Source organism: Rhodamnia argentea, chromosome 1 (assembly GCF_020921035.1).
Source record: "Rhodamnia argentea isolate NSW1041297 chromosome 1, ASM2092103v1, whole genome shotgun sequence".
NCBI classification, from domain to species: Eukaryota; Viridiplantae; Streptophyta; class Magnoliopsida; order Myrtales; family Myrtaceae; genus Rhodamnia; species Rhodamnia argentea.
Genome location: NC_063150.1, coordinates 30,742,712 through 30,757,356, shown reverse-complemented (window position 1 = coordinate 30,757,356; position 14,645 = coordinate 30,742,712). Strand labels below are relative to the sequence as shown.

At 42.4% G+C, this 14,645-nt stretch overlaps 3 protein-coding genes and 1 long non-coding RNA gene across 5 annotated transcripts; 2 read left to right on the top strand and 2 right to left on the bottom strand.

Moving 5' to 3' along the window:
• The first annotated feature begins 979 nt into the window (after window positions 1–979).
• LOC115743875 (probable aldo-keto reductase 1) lies at window positions 980–11,835 on the top strand. 2 transcript variants are annotated; one of them, XM_030678855.2, is made up of 7 exons: window positions 980–1,115; window positions 1,205–1,372; window positions 1,487–1,693; window positions 1,800–1,972; window positions 2,094–2,190; window positions 2,280–2,436; window positions 2,518–2,987. In XM_030678855.2, exons 1-7 carry the CDS (start codon window positions 1,056–1,058, stop codon window positions 2,724–2,726), a joined length of 1,071 nt encoding a protein of 356 aa, XP_030534715.1. In that variant the 5' UTR covers window positions 980–1,055; the 3' UTR covers window positions 2,727–2,987. The 2 variants fall into 2 exon arrangements, with proteins under 2 accessions (XP_030534715.1, XP_030534717.1); XM_030678857.2 differs by lacking the exons at window positions 2,280–2,436; window positions 2,518–2,987 and adding an exon at window positions 11,801–11,835 and having other exon boundaries at window positions 2,094–2,157.
• On the bottom strand, window positions 3,585–5,505 carry LOC115743882 (perakine reductase-like). The gene is made up of 7 exons (XM_030678869.2): window positions 5,400–5,505; window positions 5,099–5,266; window positions 4,810–5,013; window positions 4,548–4,720; window positions 4,297–4,375; window positions 4,010–4,166; window positions 3,585–3,884 (listed from the first exon to the last, which is right to left on the bottom strand). Exons 1-7 carry the CDS (start codon window positions 5,454–5,456, stop codon window positions 3,691–3,693), a joined length of 1,032 nt encoding a protein of 343 aa, XP_030534729.1. The 5' UTR covers window positions 5,457–5,505; the 3' UTR covers window positions 3,585–3,690.
• Window positions 6,430–8,292, bottom strand: LOC115743878 (probable aldo-keto reductase 1). The gene is made up of 7 exons (XM_030678862.2): window positions 8,227–8,292; window positions 7,857–8,024; window positions 7,552–7,755; window positions 7,272–7,444; window positions 7,046–7,142; window positions 6,778–6,931; window positions 6,430–6,691 (listed from the first exon to the last, which is right to left on the bottom strand). Exons 1-7 carry the CDS (start codon window positions 8,275–8,277, stop codon window positions 6,495–6,497), a joined length of 1,044 nt encoding a protein of 347 aa, XP_030534722.1. The 5' UTR covers window positions 8,278–8,292; the 3' UTR covers window positions 6,430–6,494.
• Window positions 11,836–11,869: 34 nt separating the features above from the next.
• Window positions 11,870–13,757, top strand: LOC125314106. The gene is made up of 2 exons (XR_007197744.1): window positions 11,870–12,263; window positions 12,440–13,757. It is a non-coding gene; the product is annotated as an uncharacterized LOC125314106 (long non-coding RNA).
• The last annotated feature ends 888 nt before the right edge of the window (window positions 13,758–14,645 follow it).

Sequence of the window (14,645 nt, the reverse complement as noted above, 5' to 3'; positions counted from 1 at the left end):
GAAAGACGCTTTTCTGACTAATTAGTTTTATTTCCTTTCTCGTGGACGGCTCAATGGCTGCAGCATGATTGGATCGCCAAGGCCCTTCGAAAAGGGATACCTCGATCCTTTTGCTATTTATTATGGTTAATACACGAAAAACTTTAAATTAGTATTCTTGTGATAAATTTACTCCAAACTAATTTTTTTACCATCAAAAACTCCAATTTGGTACATTTGTAATAAATTTACCCTCTGTTAGTTTTTGTTAAAATTTTCAGTAAAATTACTAAGTTAGATGACAAGTGGCGCTTGATGGGTGTAACAGATTGGGATTTTTACCATCTATTTGTCATATGTATATTAGTTTAAGATTTTTCGTGATATCAACTTAATTAAATGGAAATTAACGAAAGGTAAATTTGTCAAAAGTGTACAAATTTGAAGTTTTTTATGGTTAAAAAAATCAATTTCGATTAAAGTTATCACATGTGTATCAATTTGAAATTTTTAATGATCAAAATATTATTTTGGAGTAAATTTATCACATACTTACTAATTTAAGATTCTTGATGATATTAATCCTACTTATTCGGTCTCACTCTTGTCATAAACACGTCTTTAGTAAATCAATGAATGACATCGTACTTTGTTTTTTTTTTTTTTTTTTTTGGGTCCGGGAGAAACCGTACTTGTTTAGACACCAAATAAAAAAAAAAAAAAAAAAGGCTGCAGCACGGTGAAAATTTGTTGGAACAGAAATCTGACCGTGACAGGATACCCAACGGCTCCACAGCCTCCACGTGTTGTTGGATACTACAAGGTTTGCACCAGCCAGTACGTCACAAGTGCACGGATAAATATCGAGAATCTAATAATAGTATAAGTCAACGTCATATATGAAGTGACGTACGGGGCGATCCAAAGCTCAAGGTGATGGGTCATGGTCAAGCCTTAATTTGAAGTTTCCCTTTCTTCATCCTCGTCGCCTCAACTCCTATAAATATGAACGAGATTTTAACGATCATGAAACCAGAAAAACACAGCAGGTAGCAGCTTCAAGATATCATCTGAAGATGGCCGAGCATGGAGGGGTTCGGATTCCGCGAGTGAAACTCGGAACTCAGGGTCTTGAGGTTCGCTTTCATGCTGAGATGTGTGAGTTGTCGTTTCTTCTTCTTCCGACGACGGTGATGACGACGATGATGTTTTCGGATAATTGCAGGTTTCGAAGTTGGGTTTTGGCTGCATGGGACTCTCGGGTGTATACACTGATCCTGTCCCGGAGGAAGTCGGCATATCGATCATCAACGACGCGTTCGCCAAGGGGATAACATTCTTCGACACGTCGGACATGTATGGGCACAAAACCAATGAGATTCTTGTTGGAAAGGTAATGTGAAAGAACCGAAACACACAAAACCGGTAATTTATCCTTTTAGCGTATACATTTTCGTTATGTGGATATTACAATAAAAAAAAAAATTTGGTGGTATCATTGTCGCAGGCATTGAAGAAGTTGCCGCGGGAGGAGGTGCAGCTAGCCACCAAATTCGGTGTGGTGAAACGCGGAGCGGACGATGTACTAGTGACAAATGGGACGCCTGATTACGTCCGTTCGTGTTGCGAGTCGAGCCTCCAGCGCCTTGGGGTTGAATACATTGATCTCTATTACGTGCAACGGATTGACACATCGGTCCCCATAGAGGAAACTGTAAGTTCGTTTAGCAGCTCTTCCTGCTTATGGATGATTGCAGATGCTGTAGACGGGCTTTAGCGATCAGCTATTAATAAAACCAAACGGTTTCGGAAAAACGCAGATGGGGGAGCTGAAGAAGTTGGTGGAAGAGGGAAAAGTCAAGTACATCGGCTTGTCGGAGGCCAGCCTCGACACCATACGGAGGGCGCACGCGGTTCATCCCATCACGGCCTTACAGATGGAGTGGTCGCTCTGGACTCGTGAAATCGAGCAAGAAATCGTCCCACTCTGCAGGTATATTGCTGTTGGCCTCCATCAGAGCAGACTTCGAATCATTTTTCTCCGAAAAACAGCCTTTTCTCTTTGTAGCTTGTTTTCGTTTTCAATCTTTTTGCCGGCCTCTCGAAATTTTCAGGGAGCTCGGAATTGGCATCGTTCCATATAGCCCTCTCGGTCGTGGGTTCTTCGGTGGCAGGGGAGTCACAGAAACTCTGCCTGCAAATAGTCCCCTGGTATGTTAATAGTTTAATGGGCGCTTCTTTCTTCAACCTCTCACATTCATATACACGATGATCTAAAAGCTTCTTCACTCATTTCTCAGGGAAAGGTTCTTCCTAGGTTTCAAGCAGGGAATTTGGACAAAAACAAGGTTCTTTATGCTCGAATGGAGAACTTAGCGAAAAAGCACGACTGCACCCCTGTACAGCTTGCACTCTCGTGGGTTCTCCATCAAGGAGACGATGTTGTGCCGATCCCTGGTGAGGATCGAACTTTTATGACATTCATTAACAGATGACATGAATTGGGATTTCTGTTTTGAGATTATGCGGTTTCTGCAGGAACGACGAAAGTCAAGAATCTCGATAAAAACATTGGTTCCTTGAGAGTGAAGCTTACGGAGGACGACGTGAAAGAGATCTCAGATGCTATCCCGATTGAAGACGTTGCCGGCGAAAGGAGCAATGAGAACTACGTCCGCAACTCGTGGAAGTACGCGAACACGCCCCCGAGAGATGGGAAACTGCCGGCTTATCAGGATTCTATTTGATTGCGTTGATGAAGCATTGTTTGGCTCTCTGCTCTCTTTTGCTCCTTGTAACTGCACCCAGAAAATAAAATTCAATAATAGCTTATGTGAGAACAAAACCAAAACAGGGAATTCTAAGTTATTGGCTTCTTTTGTGCTCATGAAGCATTTCTTTGCTGGTTTTCCTTCTTTTCTGATACAATAAGATGCCAGAAATCAAAATGTCAACGGCAAAATTTCATTCTACGGAACAGACTACGAAATTAAAACTGCCTAGACAAAAGTTGCGGACTCTCTCTGTTGCTCTCTGTGGCGTAACAGCTCGATATGCATCCCTCCGACGGCCTTTTGAGACTCTAGCTGGACAAGTTTGTTGGACGACGGCACAAGCCCTGCAGCTGCTCGCATCCGGAACATACATACCTCCCTTGCAGTAACGATCTGGTATGGCCAATGCAATACCTGTTCATCAGGATTGTAAAGCCGCGAAGTCTCAAGCACAACGACAGCCCTACGTGAACATCCGTCCTATATAAGTCCGCCTCTTTTTCAAATTCGTTAGACGGCTTCGCTCTTCAAGAATGAATTTGTGCGTGCAGATGAAGCTTACGACATAAATTCAATTTCTGTTGTCACCAAATGCAAAATGTTTCCCGTTTAGGCCACTCCTGTTTTGATGCGGAACTTTTGGCACATGCGTCGACTTGATGATAGATCATCATTTGGCCCCCATCAATTAAAGTACATATGAACTTTTTTCCTGTCAAGTCTATTCCTAACACACTCAGTCTTGCAAGGTGCTCAAAGTTCCTTATTCTAGAAATTTAGTACATGTTCCCTCACATGTTCTTAATACAGAGCAAGCACTTAAAATTCCCTGGTTTTACGTTCAAACTATTTTGTGATACTTTATGGCCTCAGTCACATACAGGCATAAAGGCAAGAGAGCCAAAACAATGCCTGACAGTGCTGCACATAACAAGTCTTAAGCTGGAAAATTGCCACCTCTCGGGGGCGTGTTCGCGTTCTTCCACGAGTGGCAAGCATAGTGCTTGTTTATCCGGCTCCCAGCAACCTCATCAATAGGTATGACACCCGAGATTTCTTTCACATCCTCCTCCGTGAGCTTCACTCTCAGGGAACCGATGTTCTTGTCCAGATTCTCTGTCTTCGTCGTTCCTGCAGAAACGGCACAAATTTTCAACTTGTTATAATGCGATGTGAGCTGAGAATTCTGGAGAAAAGGCATTGAACTAATGTGACATGCTTCGAGTTGACAAGATGGTGCAAAATTAGCTGCTGACCAGGGATAGGCACGACGTCATTGCCTTGATGAAGAACCCACGCAAGCGCGAGTTGCGGAGGGATGCAGTCGTACTTCTCAGCTATCTTCTCGATTTGCGCATAGAAGCTCTTGTTCTTGTCCAAGTTGTCTGGTTGAAACCTAGGAAGATGTCTCTCCTGAGAAAGAAACAGAATCAAAAGATTAGCTAGGTGGACCAGTGAATGAAGCTCTAAGACCGTGATATGAATGGGAACTGAACATGATTTTTCTAATCAAGGCATGTCTGAAAACAGAGCAGTTACATACCAGGAAACTGTTTGGGCCCTTGCCACCAAAGAACCCGCGGCCGAGAGGACTGTAAGGAACAATGCCAATCCCGAGCTCCCTTCGACATTGGACAAGCCGACCAGAAGAAAAACCCCAGTAATTAAGTCCAGCATGAAGTACCAAATTGTACAAGTTATGAAGGTTTAAAATCAGAAATGTGCCGAACAGAGTTTCCTCTGTTCTTGTTTTTCACTTCTGATAGTGTTAGGACAGCAATATAATGTAACTACCGGCAAAGCGGGACGATCTCTTGCTCGATGTCGCGAGTCCAGAGCGACCACTCCATTTGTATGGCCGTAATGGGGTGAACCACGTGCGCTCTTCTTATGGTGTCGGGGCTCGCCTCCAACAACCCAACATGCTTCACCTTTCCCTCCTCCACCAACTTCTTTAGCTCCTCCATCTGCAATTTTCGCAAACTAGCAAATCTTAAGCTGGTTCGAGCAGAGCAATTGCTACCGAACCGATACGGAACCTGCTAATCAGACTTACAGTTTCCTCTATAGGGACCGACGTGTCGATGCGATGCACGTAGTAGAGATCTATGTACTCGACACCAAGACGCTCGAGGCTCGCCTCGCAACACGAGCGGACATAATCTGGGGTCCCCCTCACCACCAGATTGCCGGGTTCCATTTTCACCACGCCAAATTTGGAAGCTAACTGCACCTCCTCCCGCGGCAACTTCTTCAATGCCTGCACATATGAAGCCGCTTATTCTAAAATGCCGCCGAAATTCAATCGGCCAAAGAATTGCCATATTTCCGAGTTTTCGCCCTACCTTCCCGACTAGAATCTCATTAACTTTGGGTCCATATGCGTCAGATGTATCAAAGAACGTTACGCCCTTGGCAAAGGCTTCCACGATGATCGATACGCCGACTTCCTCAGGGACCGGATCATTGTAAACTCCAGTCAGTCCCATGCAGCCAAAACCCAACTTGGAAACCTGCGATCATCCAAAAACAAAACAAGGAAGATTCAAATATATTTGAGCAAGAAGCTGCAATTCTAAGCCATCAAACGAATCTCCACAAAATCATCCGCGAAACCAAGAAACGATGTGTTCTCTTGATGCAAACCTCGAGACCCTGAGTTCCGAGTTTCGCTCGGGGTATCCGACGTCGATTGTCGGCCATTCTCGGATGCTCTTGCAGTTGCTGCTAACTTGTTTTTTTTTCTGGTCTCATTTCCAGCAAGTTTCATCCACCGTACATGTATAGGAGTCAGAGGCGATCACGACCGGAGGGAAACGAGATAATATTATTAATGACAGAAACACACACATGTTTATTTGACCCATTTGGTCCCAATCAAGGACAAGTGGCTTTTACCATTTCGTAAGCAGATGCTCCACCTGTTGGTACAGTACTTAGGTTTTGCATCACCCAGTACGTCACAAGGCTTTTTTATGACGTCATTTTTTGCTGTTTCGATGTAAAGCTAGAAATTAATCATATAGATAGTTTCTTGAATGTGGACAGCTGTTTGTACGAGGAAGTTATGGGGTCCGCATCATCATTCAGTAAGCTAATTCTTGCAAAATCAATCTTAACATCCCTAACAACTTGTATCGTTCTTTTTTTTTATGGCGAAAAAGCTTATTTAAAGTAGATAAATGTCAAGGTCCATAAAATACCACCTTAATCGATGCGCCGGGCCCGAGTGGAGTGGCCTAAACTTGGAAGACATCCATTCTTGAATCAAGAAAAAAATGAGGCAGACTAGAGTACGCTGGTTTGTCTCATGAAAAATGAATTATTTAAGAAAGATTTTACTAAAAATAATCGCTTACATCACTCTAAATAATTAGTAAACGGAATTCTTTTTTTTATTATCGACGACAATTTACATCCAAATATTTTCGTGCATGATGAAATGTTTTTCATTCAGCAATCAATTTCGAGAAGATCTTTTTCAAATTGTTCCATTTTTAACGAGAACGTACCCTTTATATCGGGGGAGCCACTGCCGAAAGAGGCGAATGAAAAAACAAGCATGTTTTTATCACCAGCAAACCAATGCTTCATGAGCACAAAAGGAGGCCCCATTCACTGTGAAATCGCCTGGTTTGGTTTTCATCTTTCGTTAAAGCTTATTCTGAGTTTACAAGGAGCGAAAAAAAAAAGAGCAGAGAAGCTAGACAAGCTTCATATCAGCACACTCGAAAGAAAAGTCTAGTAAGCCGACGATTTCCCGTCTCTCGGGGGCGTGTTTGCGTACTTCCACGAGCAGCGAACAAAGTGCTCGTTGATCTTGTCGCCGGCGACGTCATCGGTCGGTACAGCGTCCGAGATCTCTTTCACGTCGTCCTCCGTAAGCTTCACTCCCAAGGAACCAATGTTATCATCCAGGTTCTTAATCTTCGTCGTACCTGCGGGAAAACCGCATGAAGTCACAACAGAAATTCCAATTCCAAGTTGTCTCTGCTAATGAATGTCGTGAAGATTAGATTCTCACCAGGGATAGGCGCAACATCATCTCCTTGATGGAGAACCCATGCGAGTGCGAGCTGTATAGGGGTGCAATTGTGCTTTTTTGCTAACTTCTCGATTCGGAAGTAAAGAATCTTGTTCTTGTCCAGGGTCTCTGCTTGAAACCTGGGATGTCTTTCCTGAGAAATGAGGGGAAAGTTTAGCGATCATTAGTGAAGAAGCTTTTGGACCATCTTGCATGTATGAGTCTAAAACTTTTTAAGAAAGAAGAGTCCGTTTAACTATTAACATACCAGAAAACTATTTGCAGGCACAGTGGCTGTGACTCCCCTGCCGCCGAAGAACCCACGGCCGAGAGGGCTATATGGAACGATGCCGATTCCGAGCTCCCTGAAAATTTCGAGAGGCAGGCCAAAAGGTTAGAAGAAAACAACGTGCAAAGCGAAAAGACTCTTTTTCGGAGACCAACTTCGCAAAGGATTCGAAGTCCTTCTAGGATGGCTGTGAACAGCAATGTACCTGCAGAGCGGGACGATCTCTTGCTCGATGTCGCGAGTCCAGAGCGACCACTCCATCTGTAAGGCCGTCATGGGATGAACCACGTGCGCTCTCCGTATGGTGTCGGGGCTAGCCTCCGACAAGCCGATGTACTTCACTTTTCCCTCTTCCGCCAACTTCTTCAGTTCCCCCATCTGTGGTTTTTCGAAACCGTTTTGGTTTTGTTAATTTCTGATGGCTAAAGCCCGTTTCGCGCATCGGTAATTATCCACAAACAGGAAGAGCTGCTAAACGAACTCACCGTTTCCTCTATGGGGACAGATGTGTCAATCCGATGCACGTAGTAGAGGTCAATGTATTGGACACCGAGGCGCTCGAGGCTCGACTCGCAGCACGAGCGTACATATTCAGGCGTCCCCTTGATCACAACATTGTCCGCTTCGATTTTCACGATACCGAATTTGGTGGCTAACTGTACCTCCTCCCGGGGCAACTTCTTCAATGCCTGCGCTTACAAGATGACAAAGTTTTTGTATTAAGCAAGTAAAATTTATCAGCTAAAAGACTACATTACCAGTTTTGTGTGTTGCGGTTTCTTCACATTACCTTTCCGACAAGAATTTCATTGATTTTGGGTCCATATATATCCGACGTGTCGAAGAATGTTATCCCCTTGGCAAACGCATCGGTGATGATGGCTATGCCGGCTTCCTCCGGGACCGGATCATTGTGAATACCGGTGAGTCCCATGCAGCCAAAACCCAACTTCGAAACCTGCAATTGTTCCAAAACAGAAGAAGAAGAAGAAGAAGAAGAAGAAGAAGAAACGAAAGCTCTTACATTTTAGCATTAGGCAGCTTATACAAATCCACGAGAGGATAATCAACCACAAACAATGAAACGATGCGATAAAACCTCCACCTCCTTCGTGCACCATTAAAGCATGACCAAGGAAGAAGTAGTTTCGAATGCAAACCTCAAGACCCTGCGCACCGAGTTTCACTCGCGGAATCCGAACCCCGGCCATTTTCGGATGATATCTCGAAGTCGCTACTTGCTGTATTTTCTGGTTTCGTCATCGTCGAGCTTCATCCATATTTATAGGAGTTTGGGTGACAAGGATGAAGAAAGGAAACTCCATATGATTACCAGTCAACATGCCATTGACCATTGACCCCTCTTCACGAAAGCAGATGCGCAAGAGCTCTACTGGGTTCAATTGCTGGTTGCGTCCCCCAATATGTCACGTCTCGAGCGCAGTGATTTTTATTTTCATCACGTGAAGCTCGTTGGTCTAATGTCATTTGCATTTACGCAAAAACTTTTACCAAATGCTCTCCCAAAATGCACCCGGAGTCTCCTTTCACCTAATTTTCATACTCTTTTGGATTGAACATTCTAACGTGATATTAGAGTTCGATACTCCGGTTTATTTCTCGTGTGCTGCCCGGCCCACCTATTGGCTTCTGTGACTTTCTAAAAAAGACCCACCTAGCCATAATTTATGTGGGCTTGAATGGGCCAGGATGATCTCCACTCGGTCACCAAAATTTCTTCCAAGTCCATGGGATTTGGGCAAATGGCTCCCTCAAATGTCCATTACCGGCTCACTTAGCATCTATTAATAGCTTTGTTTTTTGTGGGTTGGTATATAATGCAAAAGCTGGCCATTACTTGATTGAGTTCCGAGGCTCACTTTGATATGAAAATCCAATCTAAAGTGACCAATGCCAATTGGGACACATGGCACCAATTATTGAGCGCCCGTTGACGTGGCGGCACGCGATTGGTTCATTCTACATTATGAGACATGATGGAGAAGAGGCAACCTAGCTAATATTAATGTGGATTATGTCTTAATCATATATCCCCCCCCCCATGGATAAGCAGTGGACCTGGGGAACTTGACTCAGATAAAGAAGACACCTTTTGTAAAAGCATGTAACATTATACATTTTGAGTTTTCTATTCACCTTTGGAAAAAGAAAAGAGTACTTTTTTTCGAGGACAATACTGCCTCAACTTCACAATTTAAATTCTATAAGTAGGTCAAGAGATAATAATATAGAACACAAATATCTTGGAAAAGAGTTTTTTTTTTCCCCAAATTGTCGCTTATTTGTTTCACTTGCGTTGGCTATTTGTTTACTGTCTTATAACATTATTGGGGTTGCTTGTCAGCAAATACTATCACAATTAGGGAAAGAGTTAAATGTTGCTTTCATTTTTATATCTCTTCATTTAGAGAATCATTTGTCCTATAAGCTATCGAGAAATTATACACCAGGCATACTCCTCAGCAAACACGGTCTATAAGAGTAGTTGGCGGATGGAACAATCGATCGGGTTGGAGGACAGAATCTCTGAGGTTCGGTCTCTCTCGATAGACAATCTCATGGTAGACAACCGGTCGTCTCCCGATAGACTGAGCCCTCGAGATAGATCGCTGAAGCTCGAATATTCCTTTTCTAGAAGCATAAAACAAAGAGTCACTAGCTACTTTAGCTTGGCTTTTGCTCGAGAATCGATGGACTTTTGGGGCCTTAACTTGTTTGGCATTCGAGTGAGGAATATTTAGTGGCCAAAAGGGTGCTCCGTTTTGGCCTTCGCTTGATGAAGACGTGCCCATCCGGCTCCCAATCACGGCTTGAATCTAATCACCGACTCAAACCGTCGGGCCAACGGCGCTTCGCCACTTGAGGAATGCACATTGGCAAGCAAGAAAAGTTGGCCAAAAAAAAAAAAATTTAGTCAAGGCATGTGGATTAAACTAAAGGCCATACGCATTTGCATCTCTGGAATCGGATTGGTCACTCGGTTAGTTCATACTTAGAATAACACAAGAAAAACAACATGTAACTATCAACTAAAGACTACACCAATCTGTCCAAAGTGCTACGCGTCGACTTGTTCTTTGGGGCCACTCCCCTTCTGTTTTTGCAAGCTAGTAAAGCTCTCATGGAAAACCACTCTAATCCACCGGGTGTTGGCCTTGGAAAGGAGATTTTTATTTTTATTTTTTTTTTGCTTTAATTGCATGATTAGAACCAATCGAAAGAACTTCCTTTTCACCTATCAAATTACAAGCGCATGATGGCTATTTTTCTCTTGTGGGATTTGCCATTCAGGAAGCGGGGATCTAGGGTTTTCGATTACAGCAGTGGGAAAGTGAAGGCTCGTGAATGGTCCACGTGGTTTCTTGCACCATCCTAGTCGACTAAGATAGTGAAACCTAAATGCTCAAGGACCCTAAACTTTCCTGAATCATACACCTCGTATAAAAGAGAGGGAGATTGAAGAGGAGACTAGCTGACGAATTTGACTACCAACAGCGACGCGACGTGTAGTTATTGATTGCTTGAAAACGATTTACTTATGATGCGTTTGTTTTCTTGAAAACTCCATGACGAATGAAAACAATTTCCAAGGAAAATGATTAGTTTTCATTTGTTTGGTGGTCTAAGGAGGATGATTTCTTTCTTAGTAGAAGGGGAAATGATTTCCTCCCCCCCAAAAAATTTTCTAAGCTTATTATATTCAGTCCATAGAGAATATTTTTCGTAGATCGATTAATTTTTCACCATCCATACATCATAAGGTTGGAAAACAATTTTCCCGAAAAAGTTACGGATTAAATTTCGTTGAACATTCACTTGTGATTTATCCTGCAGACTCTTTTCATCTCTTGTAGTACATGCACTCATTGGTCTCGATCGAGAGAGAGTTTTTCTTTCTTTTTTGGCATTTTTTTTTCTTTATGTGAACCTTGTACATTACCTCCTAAGAAATGCATGCAAATGGTCCCCCCAATGCTCTGTGTTTTGCTCTTTTTGGACAACACATTTGATGCCTACCAAACATACAAACTTGAGAGAGAGAGAGAGAGAGAGAGGTGTGAAGATCAAAGGCAAAGTTAAAGAAAAAAAAAAAAAGACATAAAGTTCCACAAATCAGCAGTTTAGCAACTCTCAACAAAAACCAATGCCTGCATGTGGTGGCGTGGGCGTGACATTATTCAATTTGTCTCCTTTTGGACCACAGCAACAACAACAGTTGCTCCTCTCTCTTCTTTTCCCATATCCCAAGGCTCTCGCTGTCCCCCTCTCTAAACTTAAATTTTAATTTCTTGTCACTAGCGTTTTGCTATCTCCAGATGCTACCCGCTCTTCTTAAATCGCATTAGTAGTTCCACAGGTATTTGGTGGGACTTCCCTCTGTACAAAATAGGGCCATCAAAACGGGTGTTCCAACTTTCGTAATGTGCTGGACAATTAACACCTTCAAAAAATTTGTCCTGTGTGCATTCGAAATACTCTTGATCTTGCAAAAAAACAGGTGTCGAGAGCACAAATTGAAAATGCGATGAAATCGGCTCCAACGTTACCGGTGGATATACTGCTGTCTAATGAGTCTTTGTCATTAAGACAAACGTTACATGTCCTAATTCTCACCGTCTTTATGCATTTTTTATCCTAATTTTCCAAAGAAAAAAACAGAACAAGATCGACGTCTATATCTGTCGTCACATGGGGACAAAAGTGAAGAGAGAGAGAGAGTCGTGGAACTAGTAAAAGTGTATTGATCTGAAGCAGGAAAAACTCTCCCTTTCTCTCTCTATTTATGGCGCTCAGAAAACCTTCTCTTCTCTATGAGCAGCCTTCACATAGGGTACCCAAGTTGAGAAAAACAGACCCTCCCAAGAAAACAAGGAGAGAGAAGTACATGGAGAGATCCAATTCCCAGAAGAAACGAGTTCTTGGAGCAGAGAGGGTTTTGCTTTCAGTTCATCTCTTCATCATCACCATCATCATCATGCACCACTAATAGCTGAAGCTGCCAGCATGATCTGAGCTTTTCTTCAATGGAAGAAGCTGTCAGATCATCTGGCAGTTTCAACTGTTGCTGGGAAGCATGAGATATCCCAGTACCAGAAAAGAAAAAAAAAACTACTTTTTCTCTGATCTTTGCATTGATCTGGCCGTTCACATTTTCAAGGACCCCTCTTGAGATAAGGTCTTGTACTTCCTCGTCTTCTATTTTGATATGTGTCAATCTCAACTGCATACTATCAACATTCTCAAATAATCCACTCCTTCTCTTTTCTCGCCTTTTCTTTTGTGTAGTTTACTGTGTTTTCTTGTTTCTCACTTACCATGGGACAAATTATGCACAAAATGTGCAATTTGCAGGTTCGGCTAATGAATATCGGCGTGTTTAAAAAGGGTTTCGCATTCGTCTTGAATGCAGCGGTCTTTTGAAGTCAGGCGCGACAACAAGGTTTCTTCCTTACCAACTAGAGAAGCGGCGATATGTGTCCAACCGGCTCTGTATAAGCCTATGTCGCTTGATCGCACGGCCATAATAAATTGACATGATCAAATCCATTAGTTTTGTGTTGCCGCGACTCGTATACATACGTGAAGATCATGAAATAGCAGGATTTCTTCTCAGGGTTTTTGTTTTACAAGTTTTGCAGATTGTTCTGGGGATTGGTGTAGCTAGATTTGAGATGATGCCTTTCCAAAGTATATGTCTGATTTTCATGGATGTTGTGAATTTTTCGAACCTTTTTATAGGTCCTACTTTTTCCTGCGAAGTGCTCGCACAAGTTTGCAATTATCTTGTTGAAGTTGTCGATCAATTGCGACAATGTTACAGAATTCATTGTGGCTGAGATATTACATCAGCAGGGCATGGACTAATCACCATCTTCTACTTCTTCTTTGTTGGAGAATTCTTACTCTCTCTCTTTTTTCTCTGTAACAGTCAGATTGATGGATCCGAACGCTAAATTCATTACGAGTCGTCCTATCCTTGTAATGCCTCCAATATAGACTTGCTGTATATTTACTGATGCTTCAATTGAGTAAACTTGGACCACTTCTCTCTCTCTCTCTCTCTCTCTCTCTCTCTCTCTCTCTCTCTCTCTCACGTATAACAAGATTTAAGAAACTTGAACAAGTCAACTATCACGAGGAACAGCGAATTGTTTTCACGGCCAGACCAAGAATTGGAAGGAGAAAGAAAACAAAATCCGTTTGGTCTGTTTGGATTGTATACCTTTATAGATCTGGTAGAATATTACAACTTGATGTAAGGAATGACCGGTGGCGGTGGCGGTGGCATATGGATACGGGCTAATATATCTGGATGCAGTGGCGGTGGTGTAGCAGTGCATGTTTCTTGGTTTGTTAATGGTGTGGATTGCTAGTAGTGCTGAGCATACGACCTCTCCACAATCCTAATTCTGCACATTCCACAGTAGATGCGGATTCTTAACCGTGCTGCAATTGGACGTTCAGTTTGCCCTTCCTCATCTCTTTTGGGCTAGAAAAAAAACACTCGGTGTGTGTGAAGTTTCCTTCCAAAAAAGGGAAAGAAAAGTTCATCGTATCGGTTAAATCACCTAATTAGGCGCGACATCGATTGCAAAGCTTTCATGGAACAAGAATTTGGTGTGTGTCCACGACTTTCTCATCCACGCAAGCCCGTCAATGTCTGTATGCGTGGGGTCACGTATCCAAAAGGAAAATAAGAAGGGAACAATATTTCAATGAGATGAACTAGCAAAAACAAACACGGAAGAAAACTACAAGAACCATTAGCTAAATTTTGCTTTTTCTAATTTCGAAACTACTCATATAGACGGTAATGGAAGTGAATGGTGAAGAAAGACATACTGTATAGCTTATGTACCTTAGGCTTACATCAGTCCTTTTTCTTATCATGATCGATACTTTATCACAAGCGAAGGCGAAAAAGAAACGAGGAAAAGGAGGAGGAGAATTTTCTAGGGTCAAATGCAAGATATTCAAGCGCATTATACATCTTATGTTGCTTGATATGTTCATTTTTGCTACCACACTGTGGTGGGTACTGTACAATTCATAGGTTAAAGCAGCAAGAAAATGATTTAGTTTATGCGTAATAAAATTCGAAAAGTCAAACTCTTGACTATAAGTGAACTATCATTTTCACCAAATTCTTCCACGCACTTTCTTAACTTCTCTAATAGATCTCAATATGGGTTCAGTGTCCCTCATTACGGCACAGTTAATAATGTAGAGAGGTCATATTAACTATACAAATGCTGTTCTCATAAAAGAGTCCATAGATTGATTGGCCCCTTCCACAATATTTTCAAACTTGCCAACTGTTTCTGCATCTTTGTTTGAGTTTCTTTTTGCAGCACTAGAAAAGAAGTTGCAGTAGACTCTCTCTGTAATATCTTCACAGATAGATTGTTCTCAATTATGTCTGAATCCTCTCTCTCTCTCTCTCTCTCTCTCTCTCTCTCTCTCTGTGAGTGTTAGAATGGTGTGTGTTTCTGTTTGTGTTGGTGGGTTGGTCTGTGAGATCAACGCTTGTGGGTTGGAATTACTGCAAAGGGAAGAG